Below are 12,147 nucleotides of genomic sequence, written 5' to 3' on the forward strand. Positions count from 1 at the left end.
TCAATCCCTCTAGCTTGGGGCATTCTCTTCATGAAATTGCCCAGGCCTAGGAAACTGGGGTCCCTTGTCCAGATTTGAATGGGGGAACCCTGAATCAATAGAAGTGAGGGTGGCACCTGTGGCTCAGTGGGTAGGTCCCCTGCCCCATATAACAAGGGTGGCAGGTTTGAACCAAACTGCAACAAAAAAATAGCTGGGCATTGTGGCGGGCACCTGTAGTTCCAGCTACTTGGGAGGCTGAGGCAAGAGAATAGCCTAAGCCTAGGAGCTGGAGGTTGCTGTGAGCTGTGACGCCATAGCACTCTACCAAGATTGATAAAGTGAGACTGTGTCTCTAAAATAAATAAATAAATAACCTTTGATCAATAGAAGGGGAGAGGCTGGGCACCAAAAAATAGCTGGGCATTGTGGTGGGCACCTATAGTCCCAGCTACTTGGGAGGCTGAGGCAAGAGAATTGCTTAAGCCCAAGACTTTAAAGTTGCTGTGAGCTGTGATGCCACAGCACTCTACAAAGGGTGACATAGTCAGACTCTGTCTCAAAAAAAAAAAAAAAGAAGAGGACAGTTAGGGTTTCTCCAGATGAAGGGTGATCCAGAGGTCTACAACAGACAGGTCTTGGGCTGGAAGCCTTTTCACTGTTTGTAGCCTGATGATATCATCTCTTGCTGGCTTCTAATTACTTCAAATCTTCTTTAGGCTCACAAGTGTAGGTGGACTGTGGTTGATTCTCTTCATGGTCTACTTCTGTAGGAGGTGGTGGGCTCCAGGATTTTACTCATGAATGATGTATACGGGAATCTATCCCCGTAACTTTAACATCTGTAGAAGACAAGGTAACAGGAAAGGGAACTTCCCAAGTTGGTGTAATTAGGTCTCTTCCCAAAGTTAGTTTAATTGCCTCTGGGGTTAAGAGGGCTACAGCAGCTGCAACTTGCAGACAAGGCAGCCATCCCTTGGCCACAGTGTCAATTTCTTTTTTTTTTTTTTTTTGTAGAGACAGAGTCTCACTTTATGGCCCTCAGTAGAGTGCCGTGGCATCACACAGCTCACAGCAACCTCTAGCTCCTGGGCTTAAGCGATTCTCTTGCCTCAGCCTCCCGAGTAGCTGGGACTACAGGCGCTCGCCACAACTCCCGGCTATTTTTTGGTTGCAATTTGGCCGGGGCTGGGTTTGAACCCGCCACCCTCGGTATATGGGGCCGGCGCCCTACTCACTGAGCCACAGGTGCCGCCCCAGTGTCAATTTCTTTTACTAAGATAAGCTACAGGTTGCAAAACTGGAGCCTGGTCAAGACCCCTGGGGCAATTCCAGTCTGCTCTGTAATGTATAGATTAAGCTGTTGTCCAGTAGGAAGACTTACAGAAGGGGCCTATAAAAGGGAATTTTTCAGCTATTGGAATGCCTTATCTGCCTCTGCTTCCCATTCTAGAGTGACCAGAACTATTTTTTTTTGAGATAGTCTCAAGCTGTCCCTCTGGATAGAGTGCTGTGATGTCATAGCTCACAGCAACCCCAACTCAGGCTCAAGCGATCCTCTTGCCTCAGTTTTTCTATTTTTTTTTTTGTAGAGACAGAGTCTCACTTTATGGCCCTCGGTAGAGTGCCGTGGCCTCACACAGCTCACAGCAACCTCCAACTCCTGGGCTTAAGCGATTCTCTTGCCTCAGCTCCCGAGTAGCTGGGACTACAGGCGCCAGCCACAACGCCCGGCTATTTTTTGGTTGCAGTTTGGCTGGGGCAGGGTTTGAACCCGCCACCCTCGGTATATGGGGCCGGCACCTTACTGACTGAGCCACAGGCGCTGCCCAAGTTTTTCTATTTTTAGTAGAGACTGGGTCTTGCTTTTTGCTCAGGCTGGTCTCAAACCTGTGAGCTCAAGCAATCCACCTGCCTCGGCCTCCCAGAGTGCTAGGATTACAGGTATGAATAGTCGTGCCCCGCCCAGACACTCCTTTTGAGCATGTTTAATTAAAAAAGAGTGGTCTAGGGCGGCGCCTGTGGCTCAGTTGGTAGGGCGCTGGCCCCATATACCGAGGGTGGCAGGTTCAAACCCGGCCCCAGCCAAACTGCAACCAAAAAATAGCTGGGTGTTGTGGCCGGCACCTGCAGTCCCAGCTACTCGGGAGGCTGAGGCAAGAGAATCACTTAAGCCCAGGAGTTGGAGGTTGCTGTGAGCTGCGTGAGGCCACGGCACTCTACCGAGGGCCATAATGTGAGACTCTGTCTCTACAAAAAAAAAGTCACTGTGGGATATGAGAAATGACTCAAGTCTTGGGCTAAGGCAACTGTCCTTAAATCCTGGAGGTAATCTGGACCAGTGGAGCATATTTGCTTTTCTCACCTGTCCCTCATTAGTCCACACTTCAGGGTTAATTTCTGTCTCTAATAAGGGAAGGCTCTGATACAGGTTCTTACCCCATATTCATATAAATGGTTGTTCTCGTGTTAGCATGTCCCTCCCAAAAGGGGAAAAGTGAGGACGGCGCCTGTGGCTCAGTCGCTAAGGCACCAGCCCCATATACTGAGGGTGGTGGGTTCAAACCCGGCCCCCGCTGAACTGCAACCAAAAAATAGCCGGGCGTTGTGGTGGGCGCCTGTAGTCCCAGCTGCTCGGGAGGCTGAGGCAAGAGAATCGCTTAAGCCCAGGAGTTGGAGGTTGCTGTGAGCTGTGTGATGCCATGGCACTCTACCGAGGGCCATAAAGTGAGACTCTGTCTCTACAAAAAAAAAAAAAAAAAAAAAAAAAAGGGAAAGGTTATAAAGCCAAAGATGAAAGATTATGCCCAGCCTTGAGACAAAAGGAAAATGGAGACCCAGTTTGTGCAATTAAAATGGCTTTATTCTCAAGACATGATTGCAAGAGGGACTTTACCTAACAATTGCAATCAGTGTAACCTGGCTTATTGTACCCTCAATGAATCCCCAACAATAAAAAAAAAAAAAAAAAATGGCTTTATTCTACCTGGGTTGCAGGTGGGGCAAGATTTCCAACCAGGCCATGAAGAAATCCACACATGGGTAATAGGGAATGGGGATTTTATGTATTTATTTTTTTGAGGCAGAGTCTCACTATGTTGCCCTCAGTAGAGTGCTATGACATCAAGCTCACAGCAACCTCAAACTCTTGAGCTTAAGCAATTCTCTTGCCTCAGCCTCCCAGGTAGCTGAGACTACAGGTGTCTGCCACAACGCCCAGCTATTTTTTTGTTATAGTTGTAAGGGTGGAGTTGGCCCATTTACCTTTCTTGAAGTGGGACATCTGGTGGGGTAGGGTAGGGGTTGACCTATTCACCTTTCTTAGGTGGGATATCTGTTGGAGAGGGTAGGGGGCTGATTCTTTTAGGTGGGTCTACCCCATTTGGGTGGGGTTTGATTCTATCAAAAAGGACTTTCAGACATGATTAGGAAGGTATGAGAGAACAGCCAGTCACCCCAATTGAGAGAAAAATTTGGTAATTGGCTTTCCAGATAACCCCTGTATAGTTACAGATTTGGGGAAATAGAAGACCAAGGTTAGAGAGGAGTACAGAAAAGGTTGTTCCAGTGTCCGGAATAAATTCTGTCTCCTGGCTCTCCACTAAGGCAGACCCAGGGCCCTTGAGGGGTGATGACATAAGCCGGAGCCATGAGAATCTGCCCCAGGCATTCTCAGCCCAGTTTGGGGGCTGATGGAGATCACTGTCCCAGGAGGCCTTCGCCTCTGAGAACAGGCTGCCCTCCAGGGGTCACCCTTGCTTTCTGGACAGGGACCCGGTGGCTTGCCAGACAGGTGGCGCTGCTGAGGGCAATGTCTCTTGAAGTGGCCAGTCTGACCACATTGGAAGCACTTTTTCTTTTTTTTTTTTTTTTTTTGTAGAGACAGAGTCTCACTGTACCGCCCTCGGGTAGAGTGCCGTGGCGTCACACGGCTCACAGCAACCTCTAACTCTTGGGCTTACGCGATTCTCCTGCCTCAGCCTCCTGAGCAGCTGGGACTACAGGCGCCTGCCACAACGCCCGGCTATTTTTTTGTTGCAGTTTGGCCGGGGCTGGGTTTGAACCTGCCACCCTCGGCATATGGGGCCGGCGCCTTACCGACTGAGCCACAGGCGCCGCCTGGAAGCACTTTTTCTTGCTGCTCTGGCTTCCCTCTGCCCCTGAATGGTGCCCATTTGTTTGTGTGCCATTTCAGAATTGTCATTCTTTTTTTATCCCTTCTTTTTTCTCCTTTTCCTCCTGATCTCAATTATAAAAAAGAGTGCTGGCTCAGCGTCTGTAGCACAGTGGTTATGGTGCTGGCCACATGCATCAAGGCTGGCGGGTTCCAACCCAGCCCAGACCAACTAAACAATAATGACAACTGCATCAAAAAATAGCAGGGCGTTGGGCGGCGCCTGTGGCTCAGTGGGTAGGGCGCCGGCCCCACATGCCAAGGGTGGTGGGTTCAAACCCGGCCCCGGCCAAACTGCAACAAAAAAATAGCCGGGCGTTGTGGCGGGCGCCTGTAATCCCAGCTACTTGGGAGGCTGAGGCAAGAGAATCACCTAAGCCTAGGAGTTGGAGGTTGCTGTGAGCTGTGTGACGCCACGGCACTCTACCAAGGGTGATAAAGTGAGACTCTGTCTCTACAAAAAAAAAAAACAAAAACAAAAAATAGCTGGGCGTTGTGGCAGGTGCCTGTAGTCCCAGCTACTTGGGAAGCTGAGGCAAGAGGATTGCTTTAGCCCAAGAGTTTGAGGTTGCTGTGGACTGTGATGCCACAGCATTCTATTGAGGGTGACATAGTGAGACTCTGTTTAAAAAAAAAAAAAAGGAAAAGCAGGATATTAAAAAATAATCTTTATTAAAACAGTTAAACTTAGCAATGAACTACATTCTTTAAGTGGTACACCTTATGAAACAAGAGTTAAACAGAAGCACAGTCTAATTCTATACACTTTTGACTCACTGATGATTAAGTTGCTCGCCTCTTTTCCATTTATAAATTCAGAAAAAGCCCCTTTCGCTGATGAGGTGGCTCACGTCTGTAATCCCAGCAGTTGGGAGGTCGAGGTGGGTGGATTGTTTGAGCTCACAGGTTCAAGACCAGCCTGAGCCAGAGCGAGTCCTCATCTCTAGAAAAAAAAAGAAATAGCCGGGAGTTGTGGTGGGCACCTGTAATCCCAGCTACTAGAGAGGCTGAGGCAAGAGAATCCCTCGATTGAGCCCAAGAGTTTGAGGTTGCTGTGAGCTATGATGCCACAGTACTCTACCAAGGATGACAAGGTGAAACTCTGTCTCAAAAAAAGAAAAAGAAAAGAAAAGGAAAAAGCCTCTTTCACATTTTCTCTCTCACTTCCTTGCCTTGGCATCAAACCAACCCTGCTTTGGACTTCAGTGGAAGAGCCCAGTTGAAGGTCCTCTCCAGGCCTCCCCCCAGTCCTGGCCCCTGAACTGGGCTCTTGACTGCAGTTCAAACCCCTCCCTCTCTGACAAACTAGGAGGTGTCTAGGGCTGTGTCTGGCTCCCAGCACCATTTACTTCTTCAGAGCATTTTCCAACATAGGGCAGGAGAGGAAACTAGTGCTGTTTGGTCTGATCAAATTTAAGGAAGTTTTATCACAAGGATCTAAAAATTACCTAAGCCTGCTCTCTCCCTGCATAGGGTGGGGAAGGGCGATGGGGAGAGCCAAAGCCCTTCCATCAAGGGTTCTGGATCACATAGAGGACAGAAGAGAGGTTACCTTAGTCCTTCTTGCCTCCCCAGGCTGGAGTTCTTGTAAGAAGCTTCCCTGGGCTGTAGGGGGCCAGTGTGGAAACTGTGGGAGATTCCATCTTCACTCTGTCCAGGAGGGTCTTCTTAAGGGCAGCTGGGGAGATCTTTTCTTGGTCAGCCATGGACTGCAACTCTCTGCAGACAAAGCCCAGAAGGGTTGAAGGCAATAAGCGCTGGAGCCAGAGCTTTGTGAGTCTTCTTTACCTGCATAACCCTCAACCTTGCTCTAAAACAAATATTCCTCTAAGCTTCTTAAAAGTACTATTTAGGCTCAGCGCCCATAACACAGTGGTTACGGTGCCAGCCATACACACTGAGGCTGGTGGGTTTGAGCTCAACCCTGGCCAGCTAAATAATGATGACAACTGCAACAACAAAAAAAATAGCCAGGTGGTGTGGCAGGTACCTATAGTCCCAGCTACTCGGGAGGCTAAGGCAAGGGAATCGCCCAAGCCCAAGAGTTTGAGATTACTGTGAGCTATGACGCCACAGCACTCGTACCAAGGGAGACATAGTGAGACTCTGTCTCCAAAAAAAAGTACTATTTAATTAAGTAGTCTTATTTATATCATTTAATCCCAGTTAGACACAGAGCTTCAGGTGCTCTCTGTGACTACATGAGGAGGAGTGGAAAATGACATGGTTTGGAGTCATAGATGTAAAGTCAAATCCTGTATCCATCACTTATTTGCTGTTTGACTTTGGGAAAACTATCCCTGAGCCTCAACATTCCCATCTTTAAATCAGAGTTAATTCCAGCTAACAGAACTAAGAATTAAGTGAAGTAAGGCCTGCAAACTCTTAGCTAAATAACTGGATTGAAATAGCAGTTTCTATGACATAGCACCCAGCACAGCCCAGGGGCCAGGTGGGAGTGGAGAGCCTGGGGACTCACCGTGTTCTGATACAGGAGGCCTCAACTGCATTGATGAGCAGAGAACGGAAACCCCCACTCTCTAGAAAGTGCAGGGCATGGATGGTGGCTCCCCCAGGGGAGCAGACATTGTCCTTGAGCTGGCCTGGATGCTGCTCTGAGTCCAGCAGCATCTTGGCAGCGCCCTAAGGCAAGAAGGGCACAGTAGAGGAGAAAGCAGCAGTCCTCAGAGCAGGTTTCCCCACGCCCACTGCTTCTGTCTAATCCCTGTCCCAGATTCCCAACCACCCCTGCCCGAGCTCAATGACCCACAAGAATCCCATCCCACACCCTAGTCCCAAATGTGTACAGGGGAAAGATACTGACCAGTAAGGCTTGGGCCCCCAATCGGACTGCCAGGCGCCGCGGCAAGCCCATCTTCACCCCACCGTCAGCCAACGCATCCAGGGCCATGAATGCCTGCGGAGACACTAACTAAGCCCCTGGTGGCAGGCACCCTCCCTCAGAGTCTACTCTTTCTGGTGTCTGGAACTAGCTCCAAGAGTCAGCCTCCTCTACCAGCCAGCCATGCTCAAGAAGTGGGTGCCACCCTCAGCCCATGCCTGCCCACCAGTCCATTCTGTTGTCTAGGTTCCTGGAAGGCTAAATAAGTAATGAGGGCCTCACATAGGCAGGTCCGCTGCCACTAAGCCCTGTGACAGCATCAATCAGGTCCTCTTCCACCTCAGTGCAAAAGCCCACACTGCTCATGAGCTGTTCCAGGAGCTGCCCATCCTCTACCAGGGCATAGGTACCCGTGGCATACACTGTGGCACCTTCCCGCACAACCACAGGTGTGTTGGTCATGCAGCGAATCACTTTGGGGGCTGACTGGAATACCATCAGCTTCTGTGGCAAGAGAGAGGGCTGAGTTAGTGACCAGGCCACAGCTCCCACTAGCATCCACCCATTAGCTTCCGCTCTCAAGCTATTCAGGCCACCCCTCCCCTCACACAAGGGGCATAAGGATTGAGATTGGGTACCTTTTCCACAGAGCTGATGGTGACACCAGCAGCACAGGAGACCACAATGTGCCTGGCTTGCACGTCAGCCCCAATCTCATCCAGGATGAAGGGGATGATATGTGGCTTCACAGCCAGGAAAAGGACATCACTGTGCCTCACTGTCTCCTTGTTGCTTCGAGTCAAGTTCACACCCATTTTCTGCAAGAAGAGATTCCCCGCTCATAGTGCTAGGGCAGCCTGGCTATGCCTAGGACTCCCGGGGAGCAGCTGAGCCCCTGCCACGTCCACTCTGCCAGCTGCAGCCTGGAATTCCTGGCCCTGTTCCCTCACTCCAAATGACACAACATTTCTCAGTGTTGCTACAGGGCAAATAAGCACTGGGCACAAGTTTCTCCATGGTAACCAGAAAGTGACTGCCCCCTCTTGCCCACGGTAAAAAGGCTCCATGGTGGGAAGTGGCAAAAAGAAAGGTGAAATGTTAGCACCTAGTGGTCAGCCGCAGAGCTGGGTCAGGTCTATCTCAATCCCAGCCACTTTTTCATCAGTCTGCACAGCCTGTGTAGTCTAGGGCTGAGCTGGAGGCCACCCATCCCTCTAGGACTTCAACCTGAGAAGTAGGGACACCTCCAGAACATCAGCCCACCGTAGGCACAGACATTGTCTGTCATCTACTCATTAGTCAGCCATCCTTTCCCCACACTGCCCAAACTTTGAGTGACAGGATGTTACATTTTTGGAGAGCAGAACTAATTCATCAGATTTCCCCCCCCCCCAACATTTTCTTTCTTTCTTTTTTTTTTTAAGGCAGAGTCTCACTTTCTTGCCTCTCAGCAACCTCAGACTCTGGGGCTCAAGCAATTCTCTTGCCTCAGCCTCCCGAGCAGCTGGGACTATAGGGGCCTGCCATAACACTGAGCTACTTTTAGAAACAGGGTCTTGCTCTAGCTCAAGCTGGTCTTGAACTTGTGAGCTCAGGAGATGCGCAGGGCCTCAGCCTCCCAGAGTGCTGAGATTACAGCAGTGAGCCACCAGCCTGGCCAACACTTTCATTTATGCCTCAGGAGAACAGCAAAGTGGCTATTGTTATAAAAGAGTAAACTAACCCCTAAAGTGGCTGAGTACTTTAAGGTCATACAACTAGTTAATGATAAATAAAAATACTCAATAAAAATGAATATTTACTGAGTATATATTATGGGCCAGGTAGCTTTCCACATATAATTGGCACAGTTAATTCTCTAAGGACGCCAGCGTCTGTCCACCTGGGTGCTCTGACGACACTTAGCTGCCCCAGACAAGGGGGAAGGATTGTGATGCTCCCAGTGGGAGTTCAGCTCCGGCCAGCGACCACATGGGCTCAGGCGCCAGCTGGATTCAGTTCATCCTCAATCTCAGGCTATCCTTAGTTTCAGGTCACCTCTTCCTGGGCCTCCAACCTCTTTCCCCGCACATCTCCGCTCCACCTACCCTGAGGGCGGACACCGTGGGCAGGTCCATTTCCGGAGAGCTGGCCATTATTTTGTGAGCCGACAGGATGCCTGTAGAAGACAGACAGGACTTTTCAACTGAGGCCCGTGGCCCACCTCACTCCCATGCTTTCCAGGAGAAAGCAGAATCAAAACCCACAGCCACTCTAACAGTGCCAGGCTCCCTTTTCCTTTACGCGGTCAAAGACGCACTTGCTGCTTAACATGAATCTCCTCTACCGAACCGGACGTCAATTTCCCTTTCACTCACTCATTCATTCATTCATTCATGCTGGCGGGGTGGAGGACGGTTCACCAACCAGGTCTAGGGACCCGCAAACCCGCCTACCCTCGCTTGCCTGCGGCCGTGAAGCCTCGAGCCAGAGCACAGGCCAGCTGGCCGGCGCCGATGAAGCCCACGCTCATGGTTTCGGGCTCGCGTCTCCGGGCAGCCGCAGGAAGGCGGACGGCGGACGGCGCAGGGGCCCACCAGGGCAGTTGGAGACTCGGGAGCTGCCAGCCGCTCACACAATGCGGCCCGGCGGGACTCTCCAAAGCAGTATTCCCCAACCCTCCTCGCCGAGGGCGGGGCAACAGACGGCGCCTAGGAAACTTGCCCAGGCCCTGCCCCGGCGGCGGCCAATCCAAGGCCCGGTGATCCAGGCCGGCCAATCCTCGGCCGAGTCCAAGCCACACGCCCGCCTCCTCCGCTCTGCCTCGTGGGCGGAACCGGCGGCTGGAGCCCAGGAAGTCGCGACCTGTGCTTGGGTGATCGGGGGTCGCTGCCTACTCTGAACCTCCCGAGAGAGCCGTGGTGGGGGAAGGGAGGGGGAGACAGGGTGGAGGGAGGGTGATTGGTGGGTCCACACCTAGGTTGCATCTTGGAAGAGTGCGGGTGAAGCTTACTAAGTGTAGAGTATAAGGTTTGAACACAATAATTAAGAAAATGCCATGAAGGCTATGTTAACCAGTTGGGTGAAAATATGTCAGACTGTATATGGAACCAGCACATTGTACTTCATGATTGCATTATTGTACACAACTATGATTAAAAAAAAAGAATGCAGAGGGTGGTGCCTGTGGCTCAAAGGAGTAGGGCACCAGCCCCATATGCCAGAGGTGGCAGGTTCAAACCCAGCCCTGGCCAAAAGCTGCAAAAAAAAAAAAAACAAACAAACAAAGAGAGAGAGAGCCGTGGTCACCGTTCTGGCTCCCCCTGGGACTGGGGTTAAGGTCATGATACAGGATTTTCACTCAGGGCTGGACAGGCCCCCCACCCCCACCCCCATTCTCTAGGCCCAGGTGAGCTCAGAAATCAGACCCCCATTGCTAGGCACAAATAGGCTGCCCTTTCCAGACCATACCTTCTGGGCTCTAGCAAGGTCATGAATAAAACAGCCTGAAATGTTTTTTGGGTGGTTCCACCTTGATTAGGGCGCACACACCCTAATCCCTTTCCTGAGACAAACACTGCAAAGACCTACTAACCTTGCCTAGGAGGGACTGTATTTATTCATTTGTTAATGCATTCATTAACTTTGGAGAGATGTTTTTCCACTTACCAAGTCCTGGCCAAAAAGTAATTCTCCATACAATGTATAACCTTAGACAAAGGATCCAGGGGGAGACTTCCTACTTGGGTCTTCCTCTTTGACAAGAAGCTTTGTGCTGTTCTCCTCTGTATTCCTTTCTGTATAATAAAATGCTGTCTTACTGCTGATCTGTGGTCAGTGGGTTCATTTTCCCCAGGTTCATTCTTCACATCCCTGAGACCAAGGACCTATTGAAGAAAGAAATTCCAGTAACATGTTTGGGGGCCGTTCAGGATTGAAGATCTGTGGCAAGCAATGGGACCACTTAACTGTATCCTGTTTTTCTCTACAGTCATAATAATGGAGACTAATAATTTAGTCAGCCCCTAAAAGCTCATAGTGTGGCTGTGGACCTCCAGGTCACAGGAGAGAGACTGTTGGGGAATGAACTTTGTAATACCCCTTGGCTCCAAAAGAAAGGAGCCAAAGGGCATGTTAGAAGGCTTCTGAACCCATTCTGTATCCACCTCTTCTCTCTGGTTGAGATCTGAGCCAAGAGAGGTAGCACCCAGATGTCTGCAGTCCCCAGCAATGGTTCTGAACCCACAGCACCAGGAGGCCTTCTAAAAAAAAGCTCTCAAAAAAAGTATCCAATGTACTCAATACTACTATGAAATCAACATATAATCACCTACACACTCATACGAATGGCAAAACATAACTATAGTCCAGAAAGTAGAAGGGAAGAGGAGAGAGGGGGGATATGAAAGGAGGGAGGGTATTTGGGGGGACCTCACCTAATGTGCGTGATGCAATGGTACATTTCAAAACTACTAAGAAATGAGTATAATTGTGATGGATGTGTTACTTAATTCAATATAAGCATTTCACATTGTATATTGAAGCAGTACCCTAAACCCCATAAATGCATCAATGTACAAAGTTATGATTTAATAAAAAATAATTAGCTATAAATAAATTTAAAAAAAAAAGCTCTCCCTGTTGCAGTAAAACCAGGTCCAATGGAAAGAGCACCCAAACACCATGTTTATAAGAGGAAGGGCTTTATTCACCAGCCAGGAGCTTATGGCCTAGAAGAATTCCAAATGGCTGCACTCCCCGACTTGCTTGGTCTTTCCCTTTTCATTGACAGTCAAAAAGTTCCAACTCAGGGCGGCGCCTGTGCCTCAGTGAGTAGGGCGCCAGCCCCATATGGCGAGGGTGGCGGGTTCAAACCCAGCCCCGGCCAAACTGCAACCAAAAAATAGCCAGGCGTTATGGCAGGCGCCTGTAGTCCCAGCTGCTCAGGAGGCTGAGGCAAGAGAATCGCGTAAGCCCAAGAGTTAAGAGGTTGCTGTGAGCCGTGTGACGCCACGGCACTCTACCGAGGGCGGTACAGTGAGACTCTGTCTCTACAAAAAAAAAAAAAGTTCCAACTCATAGGTACTGTTTTCACTGGCCAGTTTGAATTAAGCGGGAAATGCTATTCCAGCCCCCACAAAACTACAGGATTTCACAGAAGTGGAAATTTCCA

The 12,147-nt window shown here is 49.9% G+C and overlaps 1 protein-coding gene across 1 annotated transcript; it reads right to left on the reverse strand.

Annotated features, from left to right (window-relative positions):
• Nucleotides 1-4,806: 4,806 nt before the first annotated feature.
• Nucleotides 4,807-9,670, reverse strand: PYCR2 (pyrroline-5-carboxylate reductase 2). Its single transcript, XM_053604062.1, has 8 exons — nucleotides 9,441-9,670; nucleotides 9,083-9,153; nucleotides 7,634-7,813; nucleotides 7,278-7,499; nucleotides 6,978-7,070; nucleotides 6,633-6,796; nucleotides 5,706-5,872; nucleotides 4,807-5,096 (listed from the first exon to the last, which is right to left on the reverse strand). Exons 1-7 carry the CDS (start codon nucleotides 9,505-9,507, stop codon nucleotides 5,707-5,709), a joined length of 963 nt encoding a protein of 320 aa, XP_053460037.1. The 5' UTR covers nucleotides 9,508-9,670; the 3' UTR covers nucleotides 4,807-5,096; nucleotide 5,706.
• Nucleotides 9,671-12,147: the final 2,477 nt, after the last annotated feature.

This window comes from Nycticebus coucang, chromosome 10, assembly GCF_027406575.1.
Source record: "Nycticebus coucang isolate mNycCou1 chromosome 10, mNycCou1.pri, whole genome shotgun sequence".
Lineage (NCBI taxonomy): Eukaryota > Metazoa > Chordata > Mammalia > Primates > Lorisidae > Nycticebus > Nycticebus coucang.